The sequence below is a fragment of the Delphinus delphis genome, chromosome 10, assembly GCF_949987515.2.
Source record: "Delphinus delphis chromosome 10, mDelDel1.2, whole genome shotgun sequence".
Classification (NCBI taxonomy): domain Eukaryota; kingdom Metazoa; phylum Chordata; class Mammalia; order Artiodactyla; family Delphinidae; genus Delphinus; species Delphinus delphis.
Window position 1 is genome coordinate 20,347,287 of NC_082692.2, and position 13,693 is coordinate 20,360,979.

A 13,693-nucleotide genomic window follows, 5' to 3' on the forward strand; every position below is an offset into this window, starting at 1 on the left:
ATCAAATTATATTCCTTGGAAGTGTTTGCCTAAATTATTTCTTGCTTTAATGTTGACATAGTCTACATATAACATTCACTTCTTCAGATATTAACGAACTGTGACCTGGAACAGTGTTTCTCAAATCTATTTGTGAAGAACCTGGTTGTTGTTTTAAAATTTACAGCCAATCATAAACCAGTACTTTGGCAAAAATATAATAAAAATGGCCATAGCTCCACACACTGGATTCGTAGCCCTGCAGCTGTGGAGTTGGTTGGCCTTGGTTTCCCTGAAGCGTGTAGACCAGCCTCCTGGGGAGGTCTGCCTCTGTGTGACACTCCCCGTCAGAGTTCACATCAGGCACCTCACCGTGACCTGCTGTTACCTGAAAAAGTAGAGAGGACTGAATTTAAACACTCCAGCTGAAATACTCCTGAATAAAGCAATTCCAAAGATCTGTGCAAAATTCTACTTAACATGTAAGCAGCCAGGGAAATTGGCAGGGTTTGGTCCAGAGTACGGCAGACATATTTCATCTAAAATAGTGAAATAAGGATTCTTTAAATGTTTACATCAAAACTTGAACAAGTAGAAAGTATTATCAATTTGGTGTAGAATTTTTACATAAATTTAAATTTTCTTAAGTGAATAGAGAAACTACCATGTTCCTTGGCATATGGTAGCTTCCCAATAAATGAATTTCTTTTCCCTTATTAGATCGTAAGTTTACTGAACAAAGGGCCACAGCTTGGGAAACTGCATCCTGCACAGTGTTTTACACATAGTAGGAACTCAGATAGTTGCTGAACGGAAAACAAAAATACTCTGACCTCTGTAAAATATGCTTTTGGTTTTATGGGAAAAGATGAAAAGGGTTTTATAGGTCTTTACTGTCTCCTTTGGTTGTTTTGCTGCTACATGGTGGAGAGTTATACCTTGAAATCTGTAATAATCAAATAAAATAGTAGCAGTTTCTAATGTATAAAAGGGATTTGTTAGCTTACCAAAAGTCAGAAATGAAGAAAATTCTTGTGTGTTGGCGGAGACCATCTTGGCAATGGTGATGGGGAGTGGCCTCTGTCTTCTGATTCTTTTTCTAATGATTTTCAGACTTACGTGAGATGGGAAACCATATAATGACTAGTGATTAGCTTTTTACACTGATGATAGCTTTTTTGGAGTTGATAAGTTTTCACTTTTTCTTTGGTGCTAAGTTTGAGACTATATCTCCTATTTTTCATTTTTTTGGCTTTACCCCTCCAGTGATCACTTTACCTGTTTGGTTTGTGTTTCTCTAGCTGAGATCTGGAGGTGCGCAGGTATTAGAAGGCTGCATCGCCGAAATCCACAACATCACCAGCCTAGACATCTCCGATAATGGTAAGTCAGAAATCAGAGAAGAAAAGACATAGAAATGTTATTTGAAGCAAGTTGGTAAAGGGAAAATAATCTTCTAGCCCAATCTAGATGACACCTTAATAAAATTATTTCACTTCTTGACTAGAGGACCTTTTAATTTAACAGAGTTTATTTATGGAATAATTCTGTGCCAGAGTCTTACTAAGATTTTTCCATGGCCAAAAATGAAAAGTCTATGCAGTAAAACAATTCAGACCAAACAAAAAAAAACTTGTCATCAATACATTGATAAAGATCTGAGTCCAACCTTTTGCATGCTTAGTGGTAATAAAATTGAGGTCTTGTTTATTTATTCAGAAACTTGTTTCATTAGCTTTATTTCTACTGGTTACATTAACATGTGCGTATGAACTTGCACAGACAAGAATGCAGTATGAATTTGCATAGACAACTTTAACTGCGGTTACCTCCCAGTGAACAGTATGTCAGAATCTTCTTTCACAAAGGGATGGGGAGAGATGAAATTTTCTGCTGTCATGCCTCCCCATTCCTTGTTGACTTTATTTAGCCACTGATTGCATAAGAGGTTTAGGTAAGTCTTTGTGGAGAATGAGTTTATCCCTGTGAAATAAGAGGACACAGAGTACCTTTGGTGGGGGGTTGGGGGAAAAAGGATTAGCAACTCAGGACTCTCAGGACAGTACAGAAAGTCATCCACTGCCTTGCACCTTTGTTTAATTGTGCTGCACCTGAGAATTTGTTTATCCACATGTGTGTTGATTCTCCATTTACTCTGATTCTTTCCAGGTTTAGAATCTGACCTATCTACCCTAATAGTGTGGCTCAGTAAAAACAGATCCATACAACACCTGGCGTTAGGCAAAAATTTTAATAATATGAAATCCAAGTAAGAGTTTTGCATTTTTTATATGACAATGATGAAAATAACCAGCCTCCTGAAAGCTTTTGATTTGATTCCACTGTCCACATCTTTAAAATCTCTTTAGAAATCTGACACCTGTGTTGGACAACTTAGTACAGATGATTCAAGATGAAGAATCAGTGAGTATTACTTTTAACACTCTTGCCTAAAATCTGCCGTTTGTTGCTGTTCTTACGAATTATGTCTGCTGGGTTAATGCAGATATGCTTTCAGATAATTTTATCTCTGTATACATTTTCTATTGTTATTGTTTTTAAGTGCAATAAATATTTATGCTTTAGTACAGTTTTAGAGAGTACTTAAAATTTACCTACTTTCACTTTATTCAGCTTATCACTAATGAAAGGAAGATTGTAACTAATAGATGAAAAGACGTATACATTGACTCCTAAGCCCATCTTTTAGTAAGCCTTACTACTTCCTAGCTTCAACTAAGACACTAATCTGCAAGTGTGAATTTTTACTCTCTCGTTGGCTTTATAACCTTCTATCATGCTGAGAAGCATCATGTTGCTAATTTGAATTTCATCTAGTAATTATGCAGAATTACAAGAGACTAAGAAAGTTGTCCCCCATCTTAAATTGTGTCTAGAGCTCTAATAATCCTTCTTCTATTTTAATTCCCTTTAGTTGTTCCTGGCTAAGACTCGGTTCAGGGTAAAGAAATTTAATTTCACATAGTATCCTATTTGGCTGCCCTTAGAAATGCATTAGGATAAAGGAAGATATTTTATGGACAAAGTGAGAAGCGCTCTACCATTAATTCCTTTCATTTAAACCTGGTGCATCACATCTTATATTTTACTGATGCTCTTTAAGATTTTGTCCCTTTCCTATCTTAGTCCTATTCAGCCACCGAAGAGCTTTTATGGTTCCTAAAATCCAAATCAATTTGTATAATGAAGATTCATATTATTCATGTTTGGTGATAGGTACTTTTGTAGGTTATAAGAGTGATTTCCTGTATTAATCATGTGAGATATGTCACATTTAAAAAAAGTATCATTTCGGGACTTCCCTGGCAGTCCAGTGGTTAAGACATTGCCTTCCAGTGCAGGGGGTGCAGGTTCAATCCCTGGTGGGGAAACTAAGATCCCACATGCCTCGCGGCCAAAAAACCAAAACATAAAACAGAAGCAATATTGTAACATATTCAATAAAGACTTTAAAAATGGTCCACATCAAAAAAAAAATCTTTAAAAGCAAAAAGTATCATTTCCCATTTTGAATTCACACAGGGTTATAGCAAATTCTACTATAACTGTAAGCTAAACTTTTGGAGGAAGCCATGCGGTCAGGAGAGATGGAGACTGGTACTTTTCCTTGCTTACCCTTGCCCACATCTCTTTGTGGAGCTCTGACCTGGAGGGCAGGAGAAAATTCTGTTGTCCTGCCGCTTCATTGTGTGGATATAATTTCCAACCTGTGGACTAGAAATGAAACTCATTATTATTTAATGAATTCAGACACTTCTCTTTGTCCTCATTTGCTAATAAACCCCATATTTTGTACTCTTATACTGGGTTATTAAAGTTAGAGGCATAATTAGAATGTAATTTACACTTTTCAGAATCATGCAGTTTGTTTTACATATTTAATTTGACTTTATACCACCCTGCTGTATTTGAGATTTTGATTTCCTAGTACTGGCCCAGTTTTAAAAGGTTGGGGAAGCCAGTATTGCAGAATCATATATATATATATATATATATATATATATATATATATATATATATTTTTTTTTTTTTTTCCGGTACACGGGCCTCTCACTGTTGTGGCCTCTCCTGTTGCGGAGCACAGGCTCCGGACGCGGAGGCTCAGCGGCCATGGCTCACGGGCCCAGCCGCTCTGCGGCATGTGGGATCTTCCCGGACCGGGGCACGAACCCGCGTCCCCTGCATGGGCAGGCGGACTCTCAACCACTGCGCCACCAGGGAAGCCCTGCAGAATCATATTTAATAATCATTCCCAAATATTTGTTCCTTAGCACATATTTCAGGAAAATTTATATGTTATGAAAAATATATTTCTTAATTTCATGTTTTGCTTATTACACGAGGGTCTTCAAACTCTGTTCCTATAATTTTCAAAGTCTCTTACTCAAAGATAATCTTGATATTTAAAGTACACCTAAAAACATATTCGCAGATGGTAAAGTCTGCTACAAAAATGTGAACTCTGTTATAAATTTGAAAAGTTGCCGCTAATAATGTACAGTGAAAAGCCTTTTATGTTCATGTCACAGAAAAGTAGGTGGCTTTTTCAATAAGTAATTACATTCTTTTTATCCTTTTTCTACTTCTGAATCAGTAATGTGCAAAACTATTTAAAATGATTAGGAGTTCAGTCTTGTGACTATAAAAATTCCACCCATAACTGGCACCATTGGGCTCATTTTTCGGTTTTATTTTTTTTAAAGGTTTCTACATATAAAAAGAAAACTCTTTGCTTTTTACATTCTGACCTTGTGTCTGTAGAGCTTATTCTTAGACAGCGTGTGGAATACTTTATTCTCCCGATATTGCACAGTATGTTCACTTGGACAACCTAGACGCACGGGCTCCCGTGTCACCTTCAGCTCTAAACAGTGGTTGTCAGGCTGCTGCTCCCAGATTCGAGGGACGGTAACACTGAGGGGCCAAGATGACAGGGACTCTTGTTCTGAAGTATTACATACAAACCTGTGTTGTGAACAATACAACAGTATGTGTTTGTCCTGGGAGTCCCTGTAGCAAGGAGACAGATTGTCAGATTAGGCGTGTTCAGCTATGAACAGGAATAGTAAGATTTCAAATAGTAATGTTACCTGGAAGTGCAGTAAATCAGGAAGGGATGACCTTATAAATATGCATGCAATTCCGGCTGTTCTGTTCGCATTAATGGCTCTGCCTATTACTTTTAAGTGTTGACTGGGGTGTATTAGGGTTTGAATATAGTACTGGAATTGGTGCTCTCCAGCTTGGAGACTTGCCAGTTTTCCAATATGAGGAAGAAGCTGTAATGTGTCATTTTTGTAGGCGTTGAATAGAGCTTATTGAAATGATGGGAGATGCGATTACAGCTTTTTATTAAAGCAGCATTGCTTATGTTTTCATTTAAAACGTGAAGTTTCCTGAGTCTGAAGCATTTTTCGTTTAGTTTTTTTTTCTATCTACTGGAACGTAGACTCTTAAGAAAATTGAAGCTCCCTCCCTAAACCTGCCTGAGTCTAAGATTACGCAGGCTTTTGGGCTGAGGTTTTAATTGACTTAGCACTTACTATGCCATTTAACCTTAAGAAATTTGATTCTAATTTATATAATATTACCTTTTGATTTTACCATAGATGTATTACGTTTAGAAAACATGGTCAAATTTGGACAATAAGGACAATCACTCGGGAAAAGTAGAACCAAATGCATAATGCCAGTTTGTGGACATACGAGTCTTGAAACTGTCAACACTCTCATTCTGCCTCCTGAGCCTTTTGGCAGATGTGCCTGGAACAGGTGTTCTATTAGAAGTCCGTGTTCAGTGGTTAAGTGGACACGAATACACCCCACGATTTGTGCGGGGGTCCTACAGACCACCTAGGCACATCTCAAGAACCCCAGTCCCACGGGCCACCATGGAACCTGGTCATAGATGATCCTAGAAGCTGCTTCCAGCATCCATCTCCTGTAATGTCCGAACTGCTCATGGAGTTAGCATGTACAGTTGTTGAATACGGCTGGGCCAGTGTAGACCACCGCAGGCAACCCAGAAGGCATCCAAATCCCCTGGAGAAGTCTTAGTTCTGACTTTTAGAGCAACCTTGGCTTAAGTCCTGGAATTCGCACCACCTCATTAATTCAGTTATGGCTGTAATCAGGGATTGCAATTTAAATACCCACAGGGCTAGGAAGGTGACATAAACACGTGTGAGCTGGGTGTAAGTAGGGAGCCCATTCTTTTTTTTTTTTTTTTTTTTGGTCAGATACTCTGTAGGCCAAACAAAACATGCCTCCAGGCAGAGGGCTCTCAGTCTCTGGTTTAAATAGACAGTGAGTGGATTGGCTTGGGTTCACCACACAGCTTACAGTAATGAAAAGGTCACACACATTTGACTTTTTGTTTTTAAATTGTAAGTGTGTCTTTTGATTGGATCTTATAAGACAAAGCTAAGAGTGAGGATCAAAAAGATCTAGGATAAGCCAATAAGGGCAATGTTGTGTAGGAGCTGAAAACACAAAATCTGTAACCAGTCTGTCCGGTTCCTGTTCAGCTACTTTCTGTGTGACCTTGGTTGAATCACTTAACCTTTTGTTTCTTACTTGAGAAGTAGGGATAACAATACCTAATATAATAATACCTAAGTGTTGGGTTACTGGGAGGATTAAATGAGTAAAATATATGTAAAAAGCTTAAATAGTGGTTAAGTGTTCAATAAATGTCAGTTATTATTGATCTTGGCTGGGTTTTATTTTGCATTTACTACTTCTAGTAATTTAGTACTAGCATTCTTCTACTAGTATTTTAAGACGTCCTTCTACCTTGCATAGAAATAAAATGGGTCAAGGGATAGTGTTGCCATCCTGAAGTGCAGACGTTTCCGTGTAGTATTTTTATTTCTTTCCTCCCATCCTCCACTTCAGAAGAGCTGGCATCCGCCACTCTGGGTATCTTTCCACAGCTTCCCTTAGAAGAGAGGTGGCTGATATTCAACATTAAGACACAAGCTCTTCATGTTTGACTCCAAGGGTCCAGAACCTTCAGGTCCCATTCATCAGTGTCTTTTGGCCAGAAGTTTCCAAATGAGGCACTTTGTGTTTGTGCGGTGGGTCCCTCCCCTGATGGTTCTCCATGAAGTGGGTCCCAGCGAGCGGCAGCAGCTCTGACAACACTGTGTGAGCGCTGCCTGGTGTTCCCTCCACAGCCTCTGCAGTCCTTGTCCCTGGCTGACTCGAAACTCAAGAACGAGGTCACCATCATCATCAATGCCCTGGGAAGCAACACCTCCCTGACCACAGTGGACATCAGTGGGAATGGCATGGGGGACATGGGGGCAAAGATGCTGGCCAAAGCGCTGCAGATCAACACCAAGCTCAGGTACGCAGGCCGGGCCCTCGGCCCCGAGGAGTGGATGCTGGTTCAAAGGAAGGTCTGGAAGAGGGTCTGACCCAGCAACCACTGGGGGGGCCGGCTGTGTTCGTGTGAGGCCTGAGTTTCCCAGGTGACCAGCTGGGGAGCAGAAGCGACAGCTTCAAGTCTTTTTTCAAAATATGGAGGAGGGTGTTCCCAAATTTAGACACAGTCATTCCTTCAAACTGCTGTCTTAAAGATTTCCACTATGAGGTAAACCCGGCTGAGAACCATTGCAGTTTCCCATTTCACAGCAGCATTGGCAGCTGACTGATGTGTCCGGAAAGGCAGGGGGCAGCAGAGGAGGGGTTTGGGGGCAGAGCTGGGAAGACTGGAGGAATAACACGAGGGGCTTCCCTGTACTTGGTTGTGAGCCCAGCGTCTTATCTTCCCTTCCCACTCCTGCGACAGAAAGACCTAAAACCCAAGGGATCCATGAAGTCCACTGTGTCAAAGGCAAGTTTGTACTGGATGCTAACTCATCCGTAGTGCTTCCCAAGCCTGGCTTTTCTTAAGGATGAGCTATGCAGTAACCACTTCTCTTAGGGACTAGTTATCTGGTAACCACGTTTACCAGCCATCGTTCAGAGAGACCCAGTTGCTACCTAGCCCGGCAGTCTGGTGAAGGAAGAGTTAATAATTCACGCTGCTCCTCGAGGGCTTTTTCTGGCTGTTTCCCTTGCTTCCCAGTGCAAGGCAGAGCCCGCACCTTCCATCTAAACTGAAGGCAAAAGCGAAAATCTGCCGCAGTTTCTTTGAAGGTCTGTGTGTACGTGAAGAAGGTCGTTGAGGTTAGGAAGAGAAAGAAAGCAATTAGAGGTTGTGAGCCTGGGAGCGTTCAGACAAATAAAAGGCATTTCATGTGTCAGGTGAATTGACAAATCCTACAATACTTCCGAAGTATTCACATTCTGAAAGGAAAGTCGTACTTTTCTTCCAAAATAGATTTTGTATTTAGAAAGTAAACCACCTCCTAGAGTAACTGAGGCTTTATCAGCAGAGCGAACTCAGTTGCTGGGACTGCTGATCATATCACGTCAGGGCAGTGATGAAATGTCAGAAAATATGACCACTTTGTCCCTCTAGTTGTTTAGAAGAGAAAAAAGTCTCAGTATCTGGAATTCTTTCTGTTGGACGTGAGACTGTTTAGCCTCTTGTATAAATCACTTCAGCCTCAGACTTGAATACTAGAATGCTGTTGGGAGAATCTGTTGGGAGAATATCAGGGAAATAGAGCTTTCTGGCTAGCAAAGCATTAGGTGACTTAGTGGTAAGTTAATGTGTGTGCTGTTGCTTTTAAGTATGGTTTTTTTCATAGTACTGGAGCAGAGAATGGCTTTGGAATCTAATGTTGGGGGAAATGCTCATCCTTGCTTTGTTTGAAACAAAGCTGAACATTATTCCTTGCTCATTGTACTAAAATACCTAGACAGTGTTGCCTATAAGAGATTTACCTGCAATGGGAGAATCACTTCCTCCATTCTTAAGTATCTGATCATTTATGTGATTTGGTTTCCAAACAGGACTGTTATATGGGACAAGAACAACATTACTGCCCAAGGCTTTCAAGATATAGCTGTTGCTATGGAAAAGTAAGTTTTACTTAGGACTTCTGTCTAGAAAAATAGAAAAGAACCAATGGTGTTTGTGTCTCTGTGGGGTAATACAAGTAGCAGTAGATTGGGAATCAGAAGATCTGGGTCTGATTAGTCTCCTGCTAACCAGCCATGGGACCTGGGAAGACCAACGTTGACTTTCCTCTGGTGTGAGTTTCTTCATCTATAAAATGAGAGCAGAGATGCTTATTCCACAGAACACACAAGATCATGGTTGCAGGGGGGTGGGGTGGAGGGTGCTACACAGCGGTCACCTTGCTTCTTTCTCCTTGTGGTTTTAAATCTCCTTCCACTGGATCTCACTTTTTTTGCCCAGGATGACAACTCTGAATCCAGTGGTGAGAAGAAAGCTGAGGTCCAGAAAATAAAAATGAAATTGAGGAAATGGCAAGACCAGGGCTCACTGGTCTCATTCCTGTAAAAGGCTTTTTTAAAATTACCTTCGTAACTAAAGTCTGCAACTATTATTTATTGTCAAATTTACTTTCCCAGTAAACTAAATGAGGAAAGAAGAATACAAACGTGGCTGAAAAAATGCTAGAAATCTGGTTCTTTCTGAGCTTTTCAATCCTCCTATTGTATTCTAATGGTAGAAATGATCAAAGCAGATTTATAGCATTAAAAACGACAGGTTACAAAATGTAGGAGGGAAATTAGGGGCCAGTAGCATAGAAGTTGGGCCTTTTAGGAGGGAGAGGGGGTGCTCATTATTTTGTGTTTTCCTGCATGCACGGCCCCTCAGGTGGAGCTGTCATGCCCAACATGGTGACCTGGATAAAAGCCTAGACCTGGAATTAGGAGCCCTCCATTCAGTCCCCAGCTCTGTCACCAATAAGCCTATGATCTTGAGCCTATGATCATTTCACCTCATTGATGAATTTTTCTTTTATAAAGTGAGAAATCACAGTAAATTATCTCTAAGTGGCTTCAGTTCTAAATCCCGTGGTTCTCCTTTAGCCAGGAAGTCAAAGTTGCTGCCACCACCAGCCATCGCTAAACATGGATAAGGCAGCTTATGCCATCAGTCGTCATGGCCACTTCTCCCGGGAGACTTCTGTAACTGCAGAACCTCCTGTAATTACACCTATTGCACACAGAACCTTTGAGTGGAAACATATATTTACAGATTGCTGCATTTGGGTGCTCACAGCACAGCTGCCACTCTAATGATGTTGCAGACTGCCAGCCCAGGCAGGTCTTTGTGAGAAGCCAAGAGGATGCAGCCTCAACACTCCACGTTTCCAGATTGAAAGTAGAACTCCCTGATCACAGTCTGTTATGTACTCTGTGCTACAAGATGCCAATGGTGTGAAATCACATTTGGTTTAAATAAACCACACTGGTCTGAAGCATGATGAAAAGTGGATGAGGGAAAAGAAAAGCTTCAAGGCTGCGAAAAGAGACGTAGTATCTGTTAATTTCAGTTGGCTGGTTCCTCTTAAGTCAAACAAAAGCAATTTTGCTCAAACAAAGCTAAGGTAAAAATTAAAGTCATAGAAATAACAGCGTTGTCTTTGCTGATTATTTTACTTTAAGCCATCTTGTCAGTTGGACTGGATGAAGAACAGTTGTTTTTTTTTTTCCCATTAGGTAACCATCCAGATTGGCTGCTTTTATTAAGATGACTGTTTATTTTCTTTATTATTTCTTCATTATTAGTACCTATTTTAGGAATGAGTTGTTAATTTATTCTTCCAGTAGAAGCCACCTGACTGTCCATAAGAGTTACACCATGAATGCTGCTTGTTGTTGAGAGACCTGAAACAAGCCAGCTGTGGGGTGCCTGGGTACCGGTTGCCGACACGTGGCCCACAGGGTCATCCTTCCTGAGTGTCTTGTAGAAACAGATGCATTTTGTTTGGGGGAGAGGAGGCATCTCCAGGTCTAGAGTTTGTGGTAGGGGAGCAGGTGTGAGCGTTCATCCAGACGCACAGCACTTCGTAGCAAGTTCAGGAACACAGGCCAGAGTGCGGATGTAGAGTTCTCACGCAAAAATGACTCACCCTCGCATGCTTGTGTCTCATCAGCCGGGCAACAGCCGTGTGAGGCATTACATAGACCCAGAGTTCCACAGTTGCTTTACTTGGTGTCTAGAGCCTGGGGCACTCGGGCTGATCTGGGGTGCCCACTGCCAGGCCCTGCAGAGGTCAGGTGGTTGAGCCAGCAGGAAGGTTTTCTAAAGACAGTCACTGGTCTTGGACTTGGTTATTTAAAGGAACCAGAGCCTGAACAGATGGTTTTTGTGGATGCTCACATCCTTGGCTCGGCGAGCAAATGTTTTGGTTCTATTTTGGGGTTTTCCTCTACTGTTCTGGGTCTGTCTGTCACATTGTCACTGTGGTCATCAGGTTACCTTCAGATCTGTCGGTGACTAAAATCCAAGTAGCCAGTTGATGCTGGACTTTTTTCCCAGCCTTTCTCTCCGACCATCTCTCCAGTTCCAATTTGAAACTCCTGTCCTTACTGTAACTGAAAACTGAAAGCAGAACAACAAAACCAGATTCCTTCAAGTTGCGTAGGTTTTGTGGACAGCGTGAATCGACGAGGTCACTTGTGGTGTCGCACGGGTGGTAGGACCACCTACCTGCAGTCGAGGGGCCTAAGATGGTCCGGTAGTTTAGAATTTTCTAAGACACTCTGGCAGCTCTTTTCAGATTTTAAAAGTTCTGAACTAAGATAATAGGGAGTTATTTTCAAATAAACAAACCATTTTCTCCTTTTCTAGGAACTACACGTTGCGATTTATGCCAATTCCTATGTATGATGCTTCTCAAGCCTTAAAAACAAACCCTGAAAAAACAGAAGAGGCTCTGCAGAAGGTATTGAAGGATCAGTAACTTAATTATAATAAATTCACATTCGAGTGGAATTGTGTGAATAATACATTCTGAACATACGAACAGTGCTTTGTCTTTTGCAAAGCTTTTTTCACATTAGCTTGTATTCTTAGGATCATGACTGGCATAATGCATGACTGGGGGAGGAATAAAATAAAGACTAGAACTTGTCATGAAATTTAAATGGAGTAAAATAACATTCTTACAGCATCAGCGTGCCAGACTTAGGCATGGATACCTCCCTCTTCGTCCATTGGAGAATGTGTACAAGTGAATGACAGCTAGCACAACCTTCCTCCCCTTCATCCTCAACAGCTAGAGCCTTCCCTTCCTTCTTCATCCAGAAATTTAGGGCATTACTGAGATCTCGCTTTACCACCATTGTCTATAAATGTGTCTGAATCCACACCCATGCCCACCTCCTTTCTGGCAACCCCAGAGGATGATGGGTACCTTCCCCTTCAAAGCCCAGCCATCTTCAGTGCCTTTGACCCCAACATCTCTGCCCTGTGCTGGAAACTTGCCCTGTGAGTCATTCCCTCGCTCTTTCATATCTTCATCCTTCTCGTTCTATGGTTATGGCTACCTTTCTCTCTACTTTTAGATGTGCTCAAATATTTCCCATCTGAGGAAGCCTGCTCCACCTTTATTATGATGTTATTTGGGAAATCTTCTAAATCTTTCTTCCCTCTTTGTTCTTTCATCTGGTGGTACCACCCTCTGTCCAATCTCCTAAGCTTGACTTTTTTCCCTCTATAGCTTCTGTAGCCAATCAGTCACCAAGTTTACTGATTCTAGCGCATAAATCTCTTCATTAACTCTCCTTCCCTCTATTCCTATAACAGATGCCTTTATTCAAACCTCATCCTCTCTCACCGTGATGATTACATCCTCTTGTCTGTTTTCCATGCTGCGGTCAAAAATAGCCATCTTCCTTCATGGTGAAGTTGATCAGACTAAAACGTTCAATCCATTCCTCCTGGTGGCTTTTAGGATAAAGCCTCATCTCCTTAACTTATCATGAATTTCTGCCCAGGATCTGCCTCCTATTCACCGCCAATTTCATCTCTTACCAACCCTTAGTCTTTGTTTTGCTCTACCTCAGGGAACTTGTTAGAAATGCACATTCTTGGGCCTCAGAAACTGGGTGGGACTTAGCCATCTGTGTTTTTCTGAGTTGTCCTGATGATTGTAACATTTGAGAATCACTGCTGGACTCTAGATGATACTCGTGCTTTCCCCACTACTGTGCATATCTGTTGAGATTGAAATCAAGGGTCAGTTCATCCAGGAAGACTTCTTGGAGTCCCTTTTCCCTGCTAGGTAGGTGGTCTTCTCACAATTTCCTGTGGTTCTCTCTGTCACTGGCCTTGTGACATTGTTTTAAGTTACCTGCCTCTTTTTTTTTTTTTTTTCTCCCAGCGACTGTGAGCTCTTTGAAGGCAGAGCCTATATTTTTCATCTTGTTTTATTCTCAGAAGCTAGTGCAGTACCTGGCATGCATGCTTGGATGTTCTTTAGACATTCAGTGAATTAAAGGGAGTAAGGTTGGGAGTGGAGGGGAGAGGAAGCTGTGGTGTAGCAAAAGAAACCATCTAAGGTTTGGATTCAGAAGATCTGACTAAATCAAACTCTTTCCAGCGTTGTAAATTCAGTATGTATTTAATTTTTCTGAACTTTAGTTTCTCCATCTACATAAAAAATAAAGCTACACAATAACTGTATTTAGCTGACACTTAGCATATAGTTTATATTGGGTGCCTGACACTATTTTAAATGATTTACATAAATTAACATCTGTCATCTTTAAAACAAACCCATGAGGTAGGTTCTATATTATATGCTCATTTTACAGA

At 41.0% G+C, this 13,693-nt stretch overlaps 1 protein-coding gene across 1 annotated transcript in view; it reads left to right on the forward strand.

The window, feature by feature from the left end:
* Nucleotides 1-13,693, forward strand: part of CARMIL1 (capping protein regulator and myosin 1 linker 1) — a 321,444-nt gene that overhangs the window by 217,567 nt on the left and 90,184 nt on the right. Inside the window, exons 17-22 of the mRNA XM_060023517.2 lie at nt 1,281-1,362; nt 2,149-2,248; nt 2,349-2,403; nt 7,179-7,351; nt 8,908-8,976; nt 11,726-11,819. Of these exons, the coding sequence (XP_059879500.1) occupies nt 1,281-1,362; nt 2,149-2,248; nt 2,349-2,403; nt 7,179-7,351; nt 8,908-8,976; nt 11,726-11,819 (573 nt within the window). The remainder of the gene's footprint in view (nt 1-1,280; nt 1,363-2,148; nt 2,249-2,348; nt 2,404-7,178; nt 7,352-8,907; nt 8,977-11,725; nt 11,820-13,693) is intronic.